The 23,765-nt window shown below is 46.8% G+C and overlaps 1 protein-coding gene across 1 annotated transcript in view; it reads right to left on the minus strand.

Moving 5' to 3' along the window:
- EFCAB7 (EF-hand calcium binding domain 7) overlaps positions 1-23,637 on the minus strand; it is a 103,720-nt gene extending 80,083 nt beyond the window's left edge. Inside the window, exons 1-2 of the mRNA XM_082265941.1 lie at positions 23,564-23,637; positions 613-800 (exon numbers count right to left, since the gene is read on the minus strand). Of these exons, the coding sequence (XP_082122067.1) occupies positions 613-799 (187 nt within the window). The 5' untranslated portion in view covers position 800; positions 23,564-23,637. The remainder of the gene's footprint in view (positions 1-612; positions 801-23,563) is intronic.
- Positions 23,638-23,765: the final 128 nt, after the last annotated feature.

The raw sequence follows: 23,765 nt of genomic DNA on the forward strand, positions 1-23,765 counted from the left end.
CTTCCGCACGTATAAATGAGCCTTAGCTCTGTCATAAATCGGTCTCAGAACTTTGCAAACTTGTCATGAGTTGGCTGCTTAGGCAAACGGTTACAAATACAAAGTGGACCTGTCACATAGACAAAGAGGGCTGTCCTGATTTACATCTCCTGGGTTTGCTAGTTTATAAATCCTCTCCCATGGGTACAGCCCAAATACCTATTTGTAAAAAGATTTTCTATAAATAATATAAGAAAAGACATACAAAGATAGATATGGTGAGGCTGGTTTACTAAAGGAGTTGGAAAAATCCACTCAATAAGTTGTATGAAGATTCACTTAAATTACCAATCATGTGAGAAGTAAATTCCTGCACAGGATTGGACAACGGAAGTGAAGATTCACTTTAACTGGGTCTTCACATCTGGAGGGGGAAGCAGGTAGGACTGTCCCATCCCCCTCCCCCCTCCATCATGTGAGAGTGTTTGGGACTAGTAATTGGCTGGTAGGCCTCAGCACCGTAAGAAGAAGTGATGAGTTGAGTATGTAATGGTTGAAGGGAGGCTACATGCACCCAGACAAGGTGACCGGGTCTCTTTAGCCATCCAGCATGGTGAAGAATGGTACCGGTACCTAATTGCAGCTGCTCTTTGTCGGTGATATTTTCCAGGCTGGTCTTGAAGATGGTGAGGTACGCGGCTCGACAAGAGGCATAGAAATTCTCATCCACATACTGCTGGGCTTTCTGGTTCTCTATCCGCTCTTCGGAGGGGAATCTTCTGCTTTTAAGAGACGTGGCACTTCCATAAAGACTCTCCATTCTGCAAATTACAAAAATAGAATTAGGTCAAAACTAGGACCAGACAATCTTAAAACTGTCCAACCAGAAATCAGAAAAGGACAATCCTATAACTGTCCAACCAGAAACCAGGACAGGACAATCCTATAACTGTCCAACCAGAAACCAGGACAGGACAATCCTACAACTGTCTAAACAGAAAGCAGGACCTGACAATTATACAACTGTCCAACCAGACACCAGGAACGGACAATCATATAACTGACAAACCAGAAACCAGGACCAGAAAATCATACAACGGTCCAACCAGAAACCAGGATAGGACAATCATACAACTGGCCAACCAGAAACCAGAACCAGACAACTGTCCAACCAGAAACAAGACAGTCACACAACTGTCCAACCAGAAACTGAACAACCACAAACCAGGACCTGACAATCATACAACTGACCAACCAGAAACTAGGACCAGACAATCATACAACTGACCAACCAGAAACTAGGAACGGACAATCATATAACTGACAAACCAGAAACCAGGACCAGAAAATCATACAACGGTCCAACCAGAAACCAGGACTGGACAAGCATACAACTGGCTAACCAAAAACCAGAACCAGACAACCATACAACTGTCCAACCAGAAACAAGACAGTCACACAACTGACCAACCAGAAACTGAACAACCAGAAACCAGGACCTGACAATCATACAACTGACAAAGCAGAAACTAGGACTGGACAAGCATACAACTGACCAACCAGAAACCAGAACCAGACAACCATACGACTGTCCAACCAGAAACCAGACAGTCATACAACTGACCAACCAGAAACCAGAAAGTCATACAAATGACCAACCAGAAACTGAACAACCAGAAACCAAGACCAGACAGTCATACAACTGATCAGCCAGAAACTGACCAACCAGAAACCAGACAGTCAAACAACTGATCAGCCAGAAACCAAGACCAGACAATCATAAAACTGACCAACCGGAAACCAAGACCAGACAATCATAAAACTGACCAACCAGAATCCAGAACCAGGCAGTCATACAACTGACCAACCAGAAACTAGGACCAGACAATTATACAGCTGACCAACCAGAAACCAAGACCAGACAATCATACAACTGACCAACCAGAAATCAGGACTGGACAACCACAGAAATGTCCATTCAGAAACCAGGACCGGACAACTATAAAACTGCCCAGCCAGTCACACAACTGACCAGCCAGAAACCAGGAATCGGCAATCATACAACTGTCCCCCAGAACCCAGGACCGGACAATCGTACAACTATCTGATTGGAAACCAGGACCCGATAATTGTACAACAGCCCAACTGGAAACCAGGACCAGACAATCCTATAACTGTCCAACCAGGACTGGACAATACAACTATCCAACCAATCAAAACCATGAATTCAAAAATGAGCTGCAGTCTTTAGTGAATAGACATTTTGAATTATTACTGCAATGTTTATTTGATAGTCTTTGTTCACAACTCTACATACTTAAAAGTGACCCTTTCAGTGACCTTATAAATGTGCATAAAGAAATTCCAGACATGTCACAATATATAGCAACAGTATCATTTCCAGTATCAGTATAAAAAAACTGCTCCACCTTTTATAATCAAAAAGCTTGAGTCTGGTGACTTTTCCTAGGCTGAGATGCCATCAGTCTGCTGCAGGCAGGAAGAAGCATTTTCACAATCTCCTCTCCCCTAGTAATCAGACTACAACATTGTGGGTGAATTCACACTATATGCAGGGACAGGTATTTTGCTTAGGGTTGCCACCTTTCTTGCAAAAAATACTGGCCCTGCTAATTTGCATAAGAGCCGGTTCACACTGATCCGACTTGTGAGGCGACTTGGTCGCCTGACAAGTAGCGCTCCATGCTGTGCAATGGAACCGTTCTAATCAGAGCGACTCAAGTCGCTCCGACTTAGAAAAAGGTTCCTGCACCTTTTTTTTGCAAAGTCGGAGTGACTTGCATTGACTTCCATTATGTGAAGTCGTTGCAAGCCGCGCCGAAGTTGCGGCGCATGAGCAACTTCATTAGTCGCCCGAAGTCGGGAAGAGAAAGATAGGGAACAGGGAGAGAATACACAGACAGCAAAAAGCGGGACAAGAAGGGAATAGAGGCATACATCATGATTCTTTAGTAACTCACAGGCAGGAACGGTCTGGAGCTAAGCAGGCGGCTGAAAAGTAGGGATGCACCAATCTGATATTAGGATCGTATATCGGTATATCGGCACCAATACTGCCACAATAGCTGGATCGGGGGATCGGTAAAATTAACCGATCCACGGGCCGATCTGGTTTTGCTGAGTCCCGGCTCAGCCGTCCCTTACTTGGTGCAGTAGTAGTAAGGGATGGGAGCCGCTACTTCCTGTATAGGTCCGGCTCACAGGCGGAGTGATATCAGATGCACTCCGCCTGTGAATGGAGGAGCCACACACATGAAGCAGCGGCTTTGCTCTGTATTGCAGCCGCATGCATATTGTGTATGTGTGTAGTTCCGTATCGGTACTGGTATCGGTATCGGCAGATACACAATGCCAGATATATTGGTATCCGGACAAGAAAATTCGGATTGGTGCACCCCTACTGAATAGGCTGATGAGTGCTGGTCTGAGACTGCGAGGGCGGGGCACGGCTCCAGAAGAAACCGCCACCTACGCATGCGCCACCCACTGCACAGGCCAGCCCCCACCATGTTCCTCCAATCACAGGATGTCCGCCTGCCATCCTGAGCCTAATGATGGCGGCATGAGCGCAGGGAGCGAGTGTGAAAGATAAAAATACCGGCAATTGTATTGCCGGTATTTATATTGTACCGGTACGGGCTGGGGATCCCCAAATAAGAGCTGTGCTGGTAAATTACCGGCTGGGTGGCAACCCTAGTTATGCTGCATGGCAAAACATCTGCCACCCCAGGGACACACAGAAAACAATTGTTTCTTGTGTGTCCCGCTCACACTGCAACATGCGGGGCAGCGTGCATTTGCCTGCAGCCCGCTGTGCCAAATCGCACAGCAATGTACAGCAACACAGCGCACCGCATCGTACATTGCCGTAAATAAAGTGTACGTTTTGTACACTTAAAATTAGGGATCGGCCGATAATCAGAGGCCAATATTCACTTTTTTTGAAGGATCGGCCACAAACTTGCCGATATAACCGAAATTTCTTCAAGTGGTTGTACCGGAGTCATGCACGCAGCTACAGGCATCACCTCGGTACCGTTGTTTAGAGCCGCTTTCTTGGAATGACAACCGATGTGGCTGAGCAGCCACTTGGTTGGCATTAGAAGGAGCGGGAGGGGATGTCCTTCCCCCTCCCATGGTTCGCCCGGGTCTCCCACCCCACCAGTAGCCCCGAGCAACTAACTGTCACATCTGCCGGCTGGCCGAAGATACGAATTCGGCTCTGATCAGGTCTCTGATGTAAAGACCCAGAAGCGATGTCATGACGTCACTTCCAGGTACTGGAGCCTTAACCACTTAAGCCCCAGCCCTATTTCGGACACTTTTTGTTCACAAGTTAAAAGCAGTATTTTTTCCTAGAAAACTACTTAGAACCCCCAAACATTATATATATTATTTTAGCAAAGACTCTGGAGAATAAAATGTCGGTCATTGCAATAATTTTTGTCACGCGGTATTTGCCCAGTGGTCTTTAAAGCGCCATTTTTTTGGAAAAATTTTGAAAAATCACATTTCACTGCATTTAAAAAATACTAAACAGTAAAGTTAGCCCATTTTTTTGTATATTGTGAAAGATGTCACGCCGAGTAAATAGATACCCAACATGTTACGGTTTAAAATTGCGCCCCCCCGTGGGATGGCGACAAACTACGGTCAATAGAGATCTCAATCTGCGAAACTTTAAATTTATTTAACGGTTACCAGTTTAGAGGTAGAGTGTAGCTCTTTTTTTAAATTATTGCTCACGCTCTGGCGATCGCGGCGATACCTCACATGTGTGGTTTGAACAGCGATTTCATTTGCGGCTCGACTTCCATATACAGTTTTTTTTTGTGCGCAAGCTAACGGTGATGGGGGCGGCTAAATTTTTTTTTTTTCCCATTTATTTTATTTATTTTTTTAACTTTATTACAGTTTAAAAAAAAAAATAAAAATCTGATCACTTTTATTGCTGTCACAAGCAATGTAAACATCCCTTGTGACAGCAATATGTGTGACAGGTACACTTTATGGAGGGATCGAGGGTCTAAAAGACCCTAGACCCAGGGGAGGGCTGGCAGCCTTAAGCCTGGGGGGCAAGTCAGGTCAAGTGGCCCGTTGAACTACCGAATCAACTCACCATCCATGCCCAGCTTTTTAGTGGGACTGCGACATTGCGACGGACAAATCTGACACAAAGTGACACTTTTTGGGGACCAGTGACACTAATACAGTGATCAGTGCTAAAAAATGCACTGCTACTGTATAAATGACAATGGCAGGAAAGGGGTTAACACTAGGGGTGATCAAGGGGTTAAGTTTGCTCCTAGGGAATGCTTTCTTACTGTGTGGGGGATGGATGTACTAGAAAAAATAAAAAGATCTGTGTTTCAGCTCAGCTGAAACACAGATCTCCATCTTCCTGTGACAGAACAGCCGTCTGCCTTGTTTACAAAGGCAGACCGCCGTTCTGTCATTCTCCTGCATGATCGCAGGTGACCTGCTGATTGGCTCCCGCTGTGTCGCGTCCCCTAGAACCCGTGCACAAAATCACGCATCGGTATGTGATTTTGCACAGCCAGGCCGCCCTGCCACACTATATATGCGGTGGGCGGTCTGGAAGTGGTTAAGCTGGATGAATGGGTCCTGTAGTCCTGCACTAGTTGGGGGATCGGGGGTGGGTGACACATGCTGAGCTCTGAGGGGCTTATGCTGGGACCTGTAGTCCTTCACTTTTGGGGGGATTACATCCCCAAAAGCAAAGGACTGCAAGTCCCAGCATGAACCCTGGCTGAGATCTACACATGTGACCTTCTCCTTTGCGGCCAGCTTACGCTCCCATGACACAAGGGGGAGCCCTAGGGGACCTCAGGGACCCAATACCTTTAAAGAGGTTGTAAACCCATGAAACTATTTTTTTTTTTTTTTGCTGCAACCTGAAAGAGAAACCCATAATGAGCTAGTATGCATCGCATACTACCTCATTATGAAATACTTACCTTAGAACGAACCCCCGGTTACCTGTATGACGGGCGACATGTCCAGTCACCCGTCTTCCGGGATTGCGGCATCCGGCCATCTGATTGGCCAGAGCCGCGGGAGCCGACGGTCACGGCACCGGACTCTGAAGGAACGGCACCGGACTCTGAAAAGATGGCACCAGCGGCCGTTCCTTCAGAGCGCATGCGCCAGTGACATCACTGGCTGCATGTCAGGTAATTATCTCTTTAAAGAGGAAGTAAACCCTCCTCTGACACTTTTACCTATAGGTAAGCCTTTATTAAGGCTTACCTATAGGTAGTGTAAATATCTCCTAAAAATGCACCGTTTAGGAGATATTTACCTTACATGCAGCCAGTGACGTTACTGGCGCATGCGCTCTGAAGGAACGGCCGCTGGTGCCATTTCTTCAGAGTCCGGTGACGTCACCACGGCTCCGGCCAATCAGATGGCCGGATGCCGCGATCTTGGAAGACAGGCGACTGGACATGTCGCCCGTCATCCAGCTAAGCGGGCGGCACGGCGGGGGCTCATTCTAAGGTATTTCATAATGAGCTAGTATGCGATGCATACTAGCTCATTATGTCTCTCTTGCAGGGTCAAAAAAAAAAAAAAAGGGTTTACAACCTCTTTAACTGGACTGTATACAGCATGTATATTGATGTATAGCTGCTCCTGGCTCTAAATACTTGTCTCATACCTGTATAATACAGGTATGAGACAGGTATATAGTGCCAGGAACAGCTATACATCAATATACAGGCTGTCTACAGTGCCAGGGGGAAAGTACAGGGAAAAAATGTCCACATCATGTCACTTTTTTTTTTGGTCACTCACTGGCTGCTCTTCTCCGAGTGACAGTGCCAGGGGGAAAGTACAGGGAATTAAAAATGTCCACATGTCACTTTTTTTTTTGTCACTCACTGGCTGCCGCTGCTCTTCTCCGAGTCCCGACCACCTCACAGACACTGTCCACCGCACCGCAGCAGGTAACTTCACTAGAATCAATCTGGATTGCCGCTGACCCGCTGTTGCCCGTTGCAGACTTGCATTTTCCTAGGCCAGGCCAGCCACCTCTTCTGCATCGGCCCCACGTTGATGGGATGGAGGGAGGAGCCGAAGGTGGGAGGGGCCGGGCGGCTGGGGCCAGTGATCGGCGCGGAGGACGGCCAACGGCTTTGCATGATGGGTCTCCTCTCCTCTCTGCTCTGGAGACCGCTACGTCACTGGTTGCTAGACGCTAAGCGGCCGGTGATCTAGCAACCAGGTCTCCAGGGCAGGGCCATGGCAGGAAGTGACAGCGTGTCTGTGACTGTGACTCACTGACTAGCGACATACCATACCGACGGACGGTGGGACTGACCCCAAACTGAGCGGCCTTTTCTGAGGGGGATTAGACCGGCCCGGGGGGAAATTGCCACCTTGCCCCCCGGGCCAGCCCGCCTCTGCCTAGACCCCTCCACTACACTTCCCTGTATGCAAAACGCCAAAAACTGCGTTTTTGCATACAGCCGATTTTCAAATTTGCCGCCTTTTGCAGCACAGTAACCCGGAAGTGACGTCATGGACGCCGCCTCCGGGTTACGTCAACGGAGACCCGATCGATGCCGTTTCCGGCATTCATCGGGACTCCATCCAGCCGGCGGACGCGCCGGCTGGGTGCTCGGGTCTCCCGGTGGGACGGGAGCCCCGAGCAAAGCCACGGAAGGCGGCGGGAGGGGGGGGGGACGTCCCCTCCCGCGCCCCCGGGTACCGATCGAGCGGCTCCCGAGCCGCATCGGTCGGTACCGACGGAAAGCCAACCGTCGGCTTCAAACCACGGTACCGGGATGGTGTCTCTAGCTAGAGGCATCATCCCGGTACACTACCGCAAAGTTTACCGACGTAGACCTACGTTAGTATGCGGTAAGTGGTTAAAGGCGCCAGATTTTAAAAAAATGACAGCATTCAAAACAGCCAAACTTGGCGTTTTGAATGCTTTTAAGGGCAGGGGAGGGGTTTGGGGTCTTTTAGACCCCTGATCCCTCCATAAAGAGTACCTGTCACTGCATATTACTGTCACAAGGGATGTTTACATATAATGCAATAATTGCAATAAAAGTGATAAAAAAAAAGTGATGTAAAAATAAAAAAAACTTTAAATGTGCAAAATATCAGCACCCAATATCGGCTGTCGGCCTAAAAGGTGTCCAGAAAATCAGTATCACTTTTTAAGGGACCAAAAGTAATGGAACAATTGGCTGCTCAGCTGTTCCATGGCCAGGTGTGTGCTATTCCCTCATTATCCCATTTACAAGGAGCAGATAAAAGGTCCAGAGTTCATTTCAAGTGTGCTATTCGCATGTGGAATCTGTTGCTGTCAACTCTCAATACGAGATTCAAAGAGCTGTCACTATCAGTGAACAAAGCCATCATTAGGCTGAAAAAACAAAACAAACCCATCAGAGAGATAGCAAAAACATTAGGTGTGGCCAAATCAACTGTTTGGAACATCCTTAAAAAGAAAGAACGCACCGGTGAGCTCAGCAACACCAAAAGACTCGGAAGACCACGGAAAACAACTGTGGTGGATGACGAAGAATTCTTTCCCTGGTGAAGAAAACACCCTTCACAACAGTTGGCCAGATCAAGATCACTCTCCAGGAGGTAGGTGTATGTGTGTCAAAGTCAACAATCAAGAGAAGACTTCACCAGAGTGAATACAGAGGGTTCACCACAAGATGTAAACCATTGGTGAGCATCAAAACCAGGAAGGCCAGATTAGAGTTTGCCAAACAACATCTAAAAAAGCCTTCACAGTTCTGGAACAACATCCTATGGACAGATGAGACCAAAATCAACTTGCACCAGAGTGATGGGAAGAGAAGAGTATGGAGAAGGAAAGGAACTGCTCATGATCCAAAAGCATACCACCTCATCAGTGAAGCATGGTGGCGGTAGTGTCATGGTGTGGGCGTGTATGGCTGCCAATGGAACTGGTTCTCTTGTATTTATTGATGATGTGACTGCTGACAAAAGCAGCAGGATGAACTCTGAAGTGTTTGGGGCAATATTATCTGCTCATATTCAGCCAAATGCTTCAGAACTCATTGGACGGTGCTTCACAGTGCAGATGGACAATGACCCGAAGCATACTGCGAAAGCAACCAAAGAGTTTTTTAAGGGAAAGAAGTGAAATGTTATGCAATGGCCAAGTCAGTCACTTGACCTGAATCCGATTGAGCATGCATTTCACATGCTGAAGACAAAACTGAAGGGAAAATGCCCCAAGAACAAGCAGGAACTGAAGACAGTTGCAGTAGAGGCCTGGCAGAGCATCACCAGGGATGAAACCCAGCGTCTGCTGATGTCTATGCGTTCCAGACTTCAGGCTGTAATTAACTGCAAAGGATTTGCAACCAAGTATTAAAAAGTGAAAGTTTGATTTATGATTGTTAATCTGTCCCATTACTTTTGGTCCCTTAAAAAGTGGGAGGCACATATACAAACTGTTGTAATTCCTACACCTTTCACCTGATTTGGATGTAAATACCCTCAAATTAAATCTGAAAGTCTGCAGTTAAATCACATCTTGTTTGTTTAATTTCAAATCCATTGTGGTGGTGTACAGAGCCAGAAATATTAGAATTGTGTCAATGTCCCAATATTTATGGACCTGACTGTATATTGCAGGGATTTTAAATTTTGTAGCAGATTCCTAATTTTTGTTATTCTGAAGAAATCCCTGTGTGTTTCTCTGTGTCCATTTACTGAGTGAGTCTAATGGGAGTGGTTTCATAATTATCAACCAGCTGCTGCACCTGCAGGACTCTAATGAGGAAAGTTGCAGGGTCTGCATTCCTTTAGACATGTTCCTATTGGTGAGCCAATCACACAAGCAGGCAATTACATATCTGGGGGGGGGGGGGGCGTTCTGTACACATTCTGGGTACAGAACACCTCCAGGCGGCCATTTTGCATTTTAGAGAAAATGACAACATCTGCAGATTGAAAAGGAAAGGTAATTTTTGATGAAATTCAATTACAATATGATTTGTGTCACAATTGTATATGCTAGATTATTTTTTTCGATTTGCTTTTTTTTCCCCATGAAAGTGGAGTTACCCTTTAAAGTAGTGCAGTACTGAATAGCAAAAAAAAACCCTGGTCATGACGTTGTTTTAACACATTTTAACCACTTTCCGACCACCAGCTGCAGACATACTGCAGCAGGCTGGCTTGGCTGCGCGAATCCCTGTACCTGTACGGGAGCGATCCTGGAGGCACATGCGCTCCCCCCCCCCCCCATTAGCTGTCAGGGAAGCTAAAATACAGGGTTGGTGGCCGTGATTGCCGCTAGGCACCCGCGTGGAGAGATAGACGTTGTTCTCTTTGGAATCAGCACAGGGCACCTGTGATCCTCCTATTTAGAATCATAGTTCCCTGTGTTGATTCCACAAGCCCATCCCCCTCACAGTTAGAAAACACCCCTTAGGCATACATTTAACCCTTTGATCGCCCACAGGGTTAACCCCTTCCCTGCCAGTGTCAATATTACAGTAACAGTGCATATTTTTAGCACTGATTACTGTAGTAATGTCACTGTTCCCCCCAAAAATTTCAAAAATGTCAGTTAGGGGTCCGATCTGGCCGCTGCAATGTTGCAGTCCCGCTAAAAATCGCAGATCGTCGCCATTACTAGTAAAAAAATTAAAATGACATAAATCTTTCCCCTAGTTTGTAGACGTGATAACGTTTGCGCAAACCAATCAAAATAAGCTTTTTGGGATTTTTTTTACCAAAAATATGTAGAATACAAATTGGCATAAAATGATGAAAAAAAAATTGATTTTTTAATTTTTTTTATTGGGAATGTTATATATCAGAAAGTGGAAAATATTGCTTTTTTTTTTCAGAATTGTCGCTCTTTTTTTGTTTACAGTGCAAAAAATAGAAATCAAACAGGGGATCAAATACCAGCAAAAAAGAAAGCTCTATTTGTGGGAAAAAAAAAGGAAATCAATTTTATTTGGGTACAGCGTCACACGACCGCACAATTGTCCGTTAAAATAACGCAGTTCTGAATCGCAAAAAATAGCCTGGTCATTAAGGGGGTAAATCCTTCCGGTCCAGAAGTGGTTAAACAATGCACCATCCAGCGTAACTGAAGCACAGTATAAGTGCACGGCCTGCCATGTGACCTAATGTGACACCCCGCCCGGACCGCGCTGCATCTGCCGGGGTTCGCAGTCTTGTGATGTTACAGCAATAACATTTTCACAAGCTGCTCCTTTGATGTCCCATCTGCACCGTTTGATCGGCTCCCTCCGTGTGTTTTGTTCCCTGCTGGTGTTTGCGGTCTGTTTATCTTGGGAATTGCTTTGTGATCCCATCAGCTTCATTACATGTCCAAGGGTTTCCTTTGATTGTAATTTTCCTATCACTTTCAGCCACGGGCGCAGATATTTTGGGAGGTCCGTTACAATGTTATGGTTCACGCAGAACACTGGGTACTAAATCCTTCATTTATATTTATTCCTGAATAGCCGAAAATAATATGAATCCAATTTGTGTGCAACAAATGCCTTTACAAACCTAAATATTACCTTGAAAAAGTGGCAGTGACATTGTTCCCCCTGTGGGAGGGGCCCAGCAGGCTCCACCCACTACAGGCTGCCTGCAGAAACTACAGGAGGGGGCGGAGACAGATCAGTCACCCTGCACAAGGGGAAAGTGAGCAGAGCTGTGGGAGGGGACCCAGCAGGCTCTACCCACTACAGGCTGCCTACAGAAAACTACAGGAGGAGGCGGAGAGAAGACCAGTCACCCTGCACAAGGAGAGAGAGCAGCAGAGAACAGTCTTTATTACAGGAAGTCTCACACTGGATTATTGCTCAGATCGGGAAGAAATACTCAAACCACACCGAGATTCTAAAAGAACAAACATGATGGATGGGTTTAGCCAATTTTTGCTTGTTCCGGAGTTTCAAGTAGACCAGTCGGGTAAAGCCGACTCCAGTATGGCCCCTTGGCCATCTCCAGCAAACCCCTTCCCCATATTCAGCATCCCCTGCATACATATTTTCCATTCTTCTTCAGTCCAGTGGTGGACATTGCAGTTCCTCACGCTCTAGGCCAGGGGTCTTCAAACTATGGCCCTCCAGTTGTTCAGGAACTACAATACCTATCATGCCTAGTCATGTCTGTGAATGTCAGATTTTTACAATGCCTCATGGGACGTGTAGTTCCACAACAGCTGGAGGACCGTAGTTTGAGGATCCCTGCAGTTCTATCTCTAGCAGTATCTTGAAAGCTGCAGAGTGACATCACCTACATATGTGGCATAGCTCTTAAAGGACTCCTTCACGCATGCTTTGCTCTTTGACGAGCTACCCACATTTGGATCGCTCTTCAGAGAGCATATGACAGGCAATGAGGAGGCATTTTATCACCTCCTCATCGCCTGCTTTAACCCCTTGATCGCTACATTAGCGTGCCACAAATGTGTGCATTCCACTGCTACGCCCACGAAAAGCTACAGGGGGTATAATTTGGGCATGTACAGCATCTGTACACCCTTGGCTGTTGGCTGTGCAGCTAAAGGGGGTAGTGGTTCAGGGGTGGAAAAAGCGCAGCTCAACCACGGGGTCCCCCCCCAACTTCACATGTGAAAGAGCCCTACAGCATTCTCCTGTAAGTCCATGGCTTTCTGATGTCCCTCCTCCTAAACGTTCTCTGGAACCCGGGGCTCACAGGAAGTGGACTGAACGACTTTGGGCATCATTAAGGCTGCATTCACATGTCAGCGTTGCGATCGCGGGCAGAATCACCGCGATTCCGCCCGCGATCCGGAAATCATTGCAAATCGCGGGACGCCTGTGCGTTGCCCGTGATTTGCAATAGCACCCCAAATGCTGTGCGATGTTGCAGCGATTTGCGCCTGCCGAATCGCGGTAACATCGCGCAAAAATAAATGCGGGACGCATGACGCCAAAAAAAGGTATAAGAGCTTCTTTGGGGCGTCATGCGCCCCGCAATTTTTTTTGCGCAATGTTACCGCGATTCGGCAGGAGCAAATCGCGGCAACATCGCACAGCGTTTGGGGTGCTATTGCAAATCACGGGCAACGCACAGGTGTCCCGCGATTTGCAATGATTTCCGGATCGCGGGCGGAATCACCGATCGCAATGCTGACATGTGAATGAAGCCTTAACCAGAAATGCGACCAATGCTGGATATCAAGTGAGTCTATAGGAGATAGCGGCAGACATGGGGGGAGAAAGCTATTTTCGATTTTTCTAGTGCTGGGGAATTGGTAAAAAAAAAAAAAAAAAAATTGGAGTTAGGCTTTAACTTTAATTTTTTTGCTAGAAAATTACTGGGAACCCCCAAACATTATATTTTTTTTTTTTAGCAGAGACCCTAGGGAATAAAATGGCGGTCATTGCAACTTTTTGTCACACGGCAGAAATTTTTCAAACTTGTTTTTTAAAAAAAATTTTGTTCACACAAATAGAGCTTTCTTTGGTGGTATTTAATCACCACTGGTGTTTTTGTTTTTTTTTTTTTTTTTTTTTGCTAAACAAACAAAACTAGGCCAAAAATTTGGGAAAAAAAAAAAAAGAAAAACAGTTTTCAGAGTTTGCTATAAAATTTTGCAAACAGATAATTTTTCTCCTTCATTGATGTGTGCTGATGAGGCTGTACTGATGGGCACTGATAGGCTGCACTGATAGGTGGCAATGATGGGCACTGATAGGTGGCACTTATAGGTTGCACTGATCGGCACACATTCCATGTCCTAAAACTGTGCACTACCGTGATGTCACCAAAATCTTTGGGTGTCAAAAATCTCCACAGGTGACACTTTAAAAGCCTTTACAGCTCATCAGTTTAGAGTTAACTAGGAGCTCTTGTGCTAGAATTACTATTCTCAGTCTGATGTTCGCGGCGATATGTCACATGTGTGGTACGACCGTGGTTTACATGTGTATAAGCACCAAAGGCTTGTGTTTGCACAGGTGTGCGGGGCAACGGGGGGTCACGGCAATTGTTTTTTTTTTTTTAGTTTTAATATATTTTATTACCTTTTCTTTTTTTAAAACGTTTTTATTCTATTTTTTTATTTTTACTTGATTACTATCACCTACTTGCTATAAATCAAGTAAATCACGGGGTTAATAACTATGTGATAGCATCGGGCAGGTGACAGGTACTCTTTATGGAGACATTAGGGGTCTAATAGACCCCAATGTCTCCCCTGCCCTTCACACCATCTAACCAAGCACTGATTGGCTGATGTGTCCCCTGGCTTTACTGGCCAGGAAATGGTGCATCTGAAACAGGAAGTGACATCACTTTTGGTTCCATTGTTTGCATGTGAGATCAAGGCATGGATTTGGCGATCTCTCTCCCCTAGCCGGCTGTTCCCAGGCTTCGGTAATAGCGGAAGAGCTTGGGAATCATGGGAGGAGGGAGAGGCACCGCGCTGCCACCTCTGTGAAAGTGATTGGCTGCTATGGAGCCGCCAAATTACTTTTTGTTCTTTGTGTAACTTTTGTACTTATGCCAAGTTTCCAATAAAGGAACATTCTGTTTATAAAAAAAAAAAAAGATGCTAGGTTGCAGAAGCTGCCTGCTTTATAGCAACCAAGGTGCTAGGCAGCAAGTGCTGGCTGTGTACTTGCACCCAAGGGCACTAGGCTACAAGGGCCACCTGCATCCAAGCAACCAAGGACGCTAGGATGCCTGAGTCACCTGCTTATTATCAACCTAGGATGATAGGCTGGGGCTGACTGTGTCCTAGCAACCAAGAATGCTAGGTTGCAGGGGCCACCTGTGTCCAAGCTAGCAAGGATGCTAGGAAGCAGGTGCTGCCTGTGTCCTGACAACGAAGGGCACTAGGTGACAGGGGCTACCTGCATGCTAGCAACCAAGGACACTAGGTAGCAATGGTGACCTGTGTCCTAGCAACCAAAGATGCTAGGTTGCAGAAGCTGCCTGCTTCCTAGCAACCAAGAGCACTAGGCTACAAGAGCCACCTGCATCTAAGCAATCAAGGACGCTTGGCTGTAGGAGTCACCTGCTTCCTAGCAACTTAGGATGCTAGGCTGGGGCCGCCTGTGTCCTAGCAACCAAGAATCCTAGGTTGCAGGGGCCACCTGTGTCCAAGCAACCAAGGATGCTAGGAAGCAGGTGGTGCCTGTGTCCTGACAACCAAGGGCACTAGGTGACAGGGGCTACCTGCATTTCTAGCTACAAAGGAAACTAGGCAGTACGGATGACCTGTGTCCTAGTGACCAAAGATGCTAGGTTGCAGAAGCTGCCTGCTTCTTAGCAACCAAGGGCACTAGGCTACAAGGGCCACTTGCATTCAAGCAACCAAGGACGCTAGGATGTAGGAGTCACCTACTTCCTAGCAACCTAGGATGCCAGGCTGGGGCTGCCTGTGTCCTAGCAACCAAGAATGCTAGGTTGCAGGGGCCATCTGTGTCCAAGCAACCAAGAATTCTAGGAAGCATGTGCTGCCTGTGTCTTGACAACCGAGGGCACTAGGTGACAGGGGCTACCTGCATGCTAGCAACCAAGGACACTAGGTAGCAAGGGTGACCTGTGATGCTAGGTTGCAGAAGCTGCCTGCTTCTTAGCAACCAAGAGCACTAGGCTACAAGAGCCCCCTGCATCTAAGCACCCAAGGACGCTTGGCTGTAGGAGTCGCCTGCTTCCTAGCAACTTAGGATGCTAGGCTGGGGCCGCCTGTGTCCTAGCAACCAAGAATGCTAGGTGGGAGGGGCCACCTGCGTCCTAGCAATAAATAAAAAGACAGAAGCAGTGGAACAGGCAAACTGGGTGTGAGCCCTCTAGTCAACATGCCCTTTTCTCCATGCACACTCACTGCACAGGGGGCTGTGGAAACTGAGCTCAAGATTAGCAGCACCCACAAATTGGGCTTTTATCAGGGGAAGAGCAGAGAAGCTCGAAAGCTAAAAAATTGAGGAGGGATTTTCTTCAGATTTTAATACAGTTTCATTGGAGAAGCTAAAACAGGTATTTTTGAACCTGTATTTAGTTTTTTTAATACCTATAAAAGTCCTTCTTTAAAAAGGAAGCTACATATCTGTCGCATTTGAAATATGATCATGAAAATATGAAACAGCTTTCAACAAGGAAAAAAAAACTGACATCTACAATTACTTTCAGGAAAACTTTGATGGGCGGGGGGAGGGCCCTTAAGTGACCGGTCTATTGCTTTTCATGCCAGCATTAATGACTGCATGTACACACTGGCATGTTTGTTGCCCTTAAGAGGGCAATGCTGGATGAGCCTGGGGCATATTTCCCCGCTGCCGTACAGAATCCATGGCTGCAAATTCCAGCCCTGTCACCCCCGCGGGGACAGAGAAATCTGTTCTATGACTTCCAGTAGCCTGGGCCGGCGATACAGTCATTTTCACTGTGTTGTTGCTCTTACAGCTCCTAACATTATTTTATCGGGATAACTGCTGAAATATCTTGCAGCATAATGATGTGATGATGTCCCATTCAGCGTTGAGCAGGAGCTATACACCGGTCCCCTTCAGGACTCATTGCATTCCTGCTACAGAGGTTTCAATCAAAAAAGGCGCCTCCTCTGAGCGATGAAGTTTTTTTACACTTGGGAGAGAACGATAATAACCGTCTCTCATGGATGAAGTAGCCGATTTGTATTAGGCTCGCTGCATGCCTGACACTTTCCCTATTACTGCAGCATTAAAAGACCCCATGGGGAAGAGATGTCACAGCCAGCCTGCCGCTAACTGGTGTCATTACAAGCCCCTGACAAGCATGCTGTGACAACACGCAGCCGGCGCTCTTTATAGCCCGCCGAATACCGTCGCCTTCTTTTTACTATTTGTAAACAGTCAATAAAACAAGAAGGAAAAAAAGCTGTGCGCGGAAAAACACCTAGAGAAGAGCAAAACTATTATCTGACATAGGAGACAGGAAAATGAGCCGCATAGAAGGGGTGTGATGCTTAACCACTTAAGCCCCGGAAGATTTTACCCCCTTCCTGACCAGGGCCTATTTTGCGATTCGGCACTGCGTGACTTTAACGGACAATTGCGCGGTCGTGCGACGCTGTACCTAAACGAAATTGACGTCCTTTTTTTCCCACAAACAGAGCTTTCTTTTGGTGGTATTTGATCACCTGTGCGATTTTTTGATCATGCGCTATAAACAAAAAAAGAGCGTCAATTTTGCAAAAATAATATTTTTCACATTTTTTTATATGAAATTCCCCAAAAAAAATGTAAAAATCAAAATTTTTTAACATTTTCGGCCAATTTGTTTTATGCTACATATGATTGGTAAAAAAAAAAAAAATCGCAAAATTGGTTTGTGCAAAAGTTATCGCATTTACTAACAAAGGGAAAGATTTTTGTCATTTTTGTTGTTTTTTTTTTAACGCGTAATGGTGGCGATCTGCGTTTTTTGTTTTTCGGTACTGCGACATATCGGTACGGCGGACAGATCGGACCCTTGACTGACATTTCTAACACTTTTGGGGGTACCAGTGAAATTACTGCAGTAATCAGTGCTATACATATGCACTGTTACTGCAAAAATTACACTGGCAGTGAAGGGGTTAAATTTTTTGAGAGGGAGGGGTTATGGGGGCGTGATTCTAACTGTGATTGGCTGTGGCTTGATGTGTAGGAACAATGATCAACGGTCCTACATAGTAGAAACGTATGGTCACTGTTCATACACAGGGGAGAATGACAGGCGGCTTGTTTACATCAGCCGCCTGCCTTTCTCCCTCTGCATCGGCGATCGCCGAGTGACCGGCGGACATCGGGTCCGCCGGTCACACGCGCGGGGGGGTCCGTGACCACGCGGGAGCGCGCCTCCGGGGACGCGCGCTCGCTCCCTAGACCCTCACAGGCTAGCGACGTAGTACTACGTCACTCTGCCTGTGAGGGGCTGACTGCCGGCGTAAATAGTCGTGCGGCAGTCGGCAAGTGGTTAAAGAGGAAGTAAAGCCTTCCGTTATTTTTTTTTTCTTCCCTGCAAAGTAAATGCATAATGTGCTAGTAGATATTTTAGTTTAGTAGATATTTGCAGTACCTATAGGTAAGCCTTATTAACCACTTTAAGACCAGGCCCTATTTTGCGATTCGGCACTGCGTTATTTTAACAAACAATTGCCCGGTTGTGCGACGCTGTACCTAAATAAAATTGATGTCCATTTTTTTCCACAAACAGAGCTTTCTTTTGGTGGTATTTGATCACCTGTGCGATTTTTATTTTTTGCGCTATAAACAAAAAAAGAGCGATAATTCTGAAAAAATAACAATATTTTTTCACATTCTGCTATATAACATTCCCAAAAAAAAATTACGAATCAAAAGTTTTTAACATTTTAGGCCAATTTGTTTTCTGCTACATTTTTTTTAACCAAAAAAATCGCAATAAACGTATTTTGATTGGTTTGCGCAAAAGTTATCGCGTCTACAAACTACGGGAAAGATTTATATAATTTTTATTGGGTTTTTTTTTTGTTTTTTTTTTACTAGTAATGGCGGCGATCTGCGATTTTTTGTGGGACTGCGACATTGTGGCGGACAGATCGGACCCCTAACTGACATTTTTGACACTTTTGGGGGGACCAATGACATTACTACAGTAATCAGTGCTAAAAATATGCCCTGTTACTGTAATAATATTACTGGCAGGGAAAGGGTTAACACTGTGGGTGATCAAGGGGCTAAATGTGAGCCTAGGGGTGTGTTTCTAACTGTGGGGGGGGGGGGGGCGTGGCTTGTGGAATGACCATAGAGACCTGTGTTCCTATATAGAAGGATCACATGGGCTCTATGATCATTCCAGGGAGAAGAACAGTCAGATGTGTTTACAACAGCTGACCGTTCTTCTCTCTCAGCGGGGAACGATCGTGGGTGTCAGGCGGCAACTGGAGCTGCCTGCCCCGTGCATCAGCTTCCCAGCTGACGAGCGGGGGCGGGGACGGGAGCGCGCCACGGGCAGTGTGCGCTCGCCCTTCTAGCTGCCTGCGCGCGACCTACGTATAGCTACGGCGGATTGCCCAGGAGCGGCTGCCTGCCGCAGTGGCGGGTGGTCGTAAAGTGTTTAAAGAGGAAGTAAACTCTTCCGTTATTTTTTTTTCTTCCCTGCAAAGTAAATGCATAATGTGCTAGTATGCATCGCATACTAGCACATTATGTAACACTTACCTGCAAATGAAGCCCGCGTTGTCCCTGCTGGCGGCCTCATCCATCTTCGCACGTCTTCCTTCCGGGTCTGCAGACTCCGGCTGTATTACTGGCTGGAGCTGCGTGACGTCACTCCTGGGAGCCACCGGTCACAGCACAGGGCTCTGAAGAAACGGCACAGGTGGGCCATTGTTCAGAGCGCATGCACAGATGACGTCATCGGCTGCATGCAATGTAAAGATCGCCTAAATGGTGCAGGTTTAGGAGATATTTACAGTACCTATAGGCAAGCTTTATTAAAGGCTTACTTATAGTTAAAAGTTATAAAAGTGGGTTTACAACCTCTTTAAAGTGATTGTAAATTCTCGTTTTGTTTAAAAAAAAAAAAAAAAATAGCAAACATGTTATACTTACCTCCTCTGTGCAGTTGGTTTTGCACAGGGCAGCTCGGATCCTCCTCTTCTCGGGTCCCTCGTTTCTGCTCCTGGCTCCTCCCTCCTATCGAGTGCCCCCACAGCAAGCAGCTTACAGGGGCACCCGAGCTGAGCTGACGCTCTGTGTCCATTCAGGCACAGAGCTGCCGTTTGGCCCACCCCTCTCTCTCCTGACTGGCTCACTGACTTTGATTGACAGTAGCGGGAGCGAATGGCGCAATGGCTGTATCTCAGTCAATCAGGAGGAAGAGACCCGGGAAGCTGAGGGACTCGTGGACATCGCTGGACAGAGAGGGGGCACAGCTAAGTATTAGGGGGGCTGCTACACACACAGAAGGCTTTTTATCTTAGTGCCAATTCACATTTGTGCGGCTGCGGCGATCGCATGTAATGTCAGAGCGCACTGCTCCTTCATTACATGCGATCGGCTGTGCGGTGCGAGTTCAGCCTTACACTTTGTATGGCTAAATTCGCACCGCACCCGACCCGCAGCAAAGTCGCACAGGACCCTTTTTTTGCAGCCGCATCAGGATCGGATCGCACAGTGGTTCACACTTGTGCGATCCGATCCTGTGCGAACCGTCAGATCGCACTGCGATATGCGATCAAACTGGGGGTGTCGTTAACATTTCATTGACACCCCCAGCGTATCGCATATGGCAGTGTGAACTGCCGGGGGTGCGTTTGCGATGCGGGAACAGGCTGCGAATTCGCAGCCTTCCCGCATCGCATAAGTGTGACCCGGCACTGAATGCATTTTGGTTTTCGTTGGCCAATCGCCAACTTCTTCAATTTTTAATTGACAACGTTGTTTTTTTAAAATGAAAAACGCTCTGAAAAAGTTGGCGATTGGCCAACGAAACGCGTCAGCGTTACGTCATCACTTACGTTGACCTATTGGATGGGACTTGACGGACGCACACCCACTCAGCTGGCTATGGTGATGAGTGAACCGGAGTAGCGGGACTTTCAAGGTGACAGAGCTGTGTTCCTATGCACTGAGGAGCCGGAGCAAAAGTATCTATGGGGGTTTGAGATGTCCGAGGAGTGGTGAGATATTCATTCTTCTATTACCTGCTGGGACTTCCATGCAGTCTCCCCCATAACCTATGCTATTACATAGGCCTTACATTCACCATGCTCTGATTTCACAGTATTCTACCTGATATACAGTCAGTGCTGATATCCAGGCTCCAATATTGCCAGCATTAGGGTGGCGCGTCATAGCTACCCGCATTCACCTGCATTCACGGTGCCCTCACAGTGCCCACCGTTACCGGCACATGCCATTTTTACAAGGTGTACCATACCCGTACAGGACTGCCTACTTATTCTAATTGATGCCGGCTGTATGTGTAAATGTGGAGGGTAATGCATGTGCAGCTTCCCCAATGCTGTTATTACCCGATTAAGGACCGCCCACCTCAGAAATACTGCGACAGGCTGGCCTTCTAACGAACCGCAGTAGGTATACGTTGGTCGCGCGCTTGCAGCTAGGGGGCGAACGTGCGCCGGCCCGCTCCCGACCTCCACTCCTCAGCAGGGACTCCAATGCATGAGGCTCCGATTGCCCCCTGCCCCCCGCGATCGCTCCCCGCTGAGAGAGAGAAGAACGGTCGGCTGTTGTAAACACAGCCGACCATTCTTCTCTCTGGAATGATCATAGAGCACCTGTGATCCTTCTATATAGGATCACAGGTCTCTGTGTTCATCTCACAAGCCCCACCCCCATACAGTTAGAATCACTCCCCTAGGTACACATTTAACCCATTGATCACCCCTGGGTTAAACCCTTCCCTGCCAGTGTCATTATTACAGTAGCAGTGCATATTTTTAGCACTGATTACTGTAGTAATGTCACTGGTCCCCCCCCAAAAGTGTCAAAAATGTCAGTTAGGGGTCCGATCTATCCGCCGCAATGTCGCAGTCCCGCTAAAAATCGCAGATCGTCGCCATTACTAGTAAAAAAAAAAAAAAAACAATAAAAATGACATAAATCTTTCCCGTAGTTAGTAGACGTAATAACTTTTGCTCAAACCAATCAAAATACGCTTATTGTGATTTGTTTTTACCAAACATATGTAGCAGAAAACAAATTGGCCGAAAATGTTAAAAAATTTTGATTTTTAAATTGTTTTTGGGGAATTTCATATAGCAGAAAGTGAAAAAATATTGTTTTGTTTTTTTTTTTTTCTCAGAATTGTCGCTATTTTTTTGTTTATAGCGCAAAAAATAAAAATCGCACAGGTGATCAAATACCACCAAAAGAAAGCTCTGTTTGTGGGGAAAAAAGGACATCAATTTTATTTAGGTACAGCGTCGCACAACCGTGCAAAATTGTCCATTAAAGTAACGCAGCACCTGAATCGCAAAAAATGGCCTTGTCATTAAGGGGGCAAATCTACAGTACTCCTCCCTCCTATGTAATATGGAGATGGGGGTGTCCTGTAGTCCTCTCTTAGGGAGACAACACTGCGCCTTTACAGATGAGGGGTGAGTGGGCGTTGTCACCCTAGGACAGGACTACAGAACTCCTCCCTCCTATGTAATATAGGGATGGGGGTGTTCTGTAGTCCTTTCTTAGGGAGACAACACTGCACCTTTACAGATGAGGGGTGAGTGGGCGTTGTCACCCTAGGACAGGACTACAGAACTCCTCCCTCCTATGTAATATAGGGATGGGGGTGTTCTGTAGTCCTTTCTTAGGGAGACAACACTGCACCTTCACAGATGAGGGTTGAGTGGGCGTTGTCATCCTAAGACAGGACTACAGAACTCCTCCCTCCTATGTAATATAGAGAGGGGGGGTGTTCTGTAGTCCTTAGGGAGACAACACTGCGCCTTCACAGATGAGGGGTGAGTGGGCAGTGTCACCCTCAGACAGGACTACAGAACTCCTCCCTCCTATGTAATATGGAGATGGGTGCTGTTCTGTAGTTCTTTCTTAGGGAGACAACGCTGCACCTTCACAGATGAGGGGTGAGGGGCGTTGTCACCCTAGGACAGGACTACAGAACTCCTCCCTCATATGTTTTATGGAGATGGGTGCTGTTCTGTAGTTCTTTCTTAGGAAGACAACGCTGCACCTTCACAGATGAGGGGTGAGGGGCGTTGTCACCCTAGGACAGGACTACAGAACTCCTCCCTCATATGTTTTATGGAGATGGGTGCTGTTCTGTAGTTCTTTCTTAGGAAGACAACGCTGCACCTTCACAGATGAGGGGTGAGGGGCGTTGTCACCCTAGGACAGGACTACAGAACTCCTCCCTCATATGTTTTATGGAGATGGGTGCTGTTCTGTAGTTCTTTCTTAGGAAGACAACGCTGCACCTTCACAGATGAGGGGTGAGGGGCGTTGTCACCCTAAGACAGAACTACAGAACTCCTCCCTCATATGTTTTATGGAGATGGGTGCTGTTCTGTAGTTCTTTCTTAGGGAGACAACGCTGCGCCTTCACAGATGAGGGGTGAGGGGCGTTGTCACCCTAAGACAGAACTACAGAACTCCTCCCTCATATGTTTTATGGAGATGGGTGCTGTTCTGTAGTTCTTTCTTAGGGAGACAACGCTGCACCTTCACAGATGAGGGGTGAGGGGCGTTGTCACCCTCAGACAGGAAGTTACCGGCAGAAAAATAAAGGAAAAGTGCCTAGAAAAAAAGAAAAGGAATGCAGTCGCCACATCTAAGGCCTGTAAAAGATATTTTTGGGGGTTCCATAGAATTGAATTGTATAAATATTGATCGGTGTCACCAGCAGCTCCAGTTTATGGAATTCTTTTATATATCAGACATCAATGGGACATGCAGAGATTCTATCTATGGTGTACAGACTCCTCTATCCTCCTATATACACCCCACAGAGGAGCCTGGCAGGACAGTGTGGCCCCTAGGGGCCCAAAGCAGACAGGAACACCATATCCACCCCCTCCCCCCCTACACCCCCATCAAGCCTCCCTCACCTCACTGTGTGCTCCCCGAGCCTCTGTTCATCGCGGCTGTCCTGTTACCAGGGGAACGCGGGGCCGGAAGTGACGCCATGTTCCCAAAACAAAGATGGCCGCTTCAGGTGGGGCACCTCACTCAATTCCTGTCACGCTTCATTGGCTGCTCTCACACAGAGCTGGTGCGGCGGAGCAGATTGGAACGTTTATTTTATGAACT

This window comes from Pelophylax lessonae, assembly GCF_965119305.1.
Source record: "Pelophylax lessonae genome assembly, chromosome: 8".
In the NCBI taxonomy this organism is placed as follows: domain Eukaryota; kingdom Metazoa; phylum Chordata; class Amphibia; order Anura; family Ranidae; genus Pelophylax; species Pelophylax lessonae.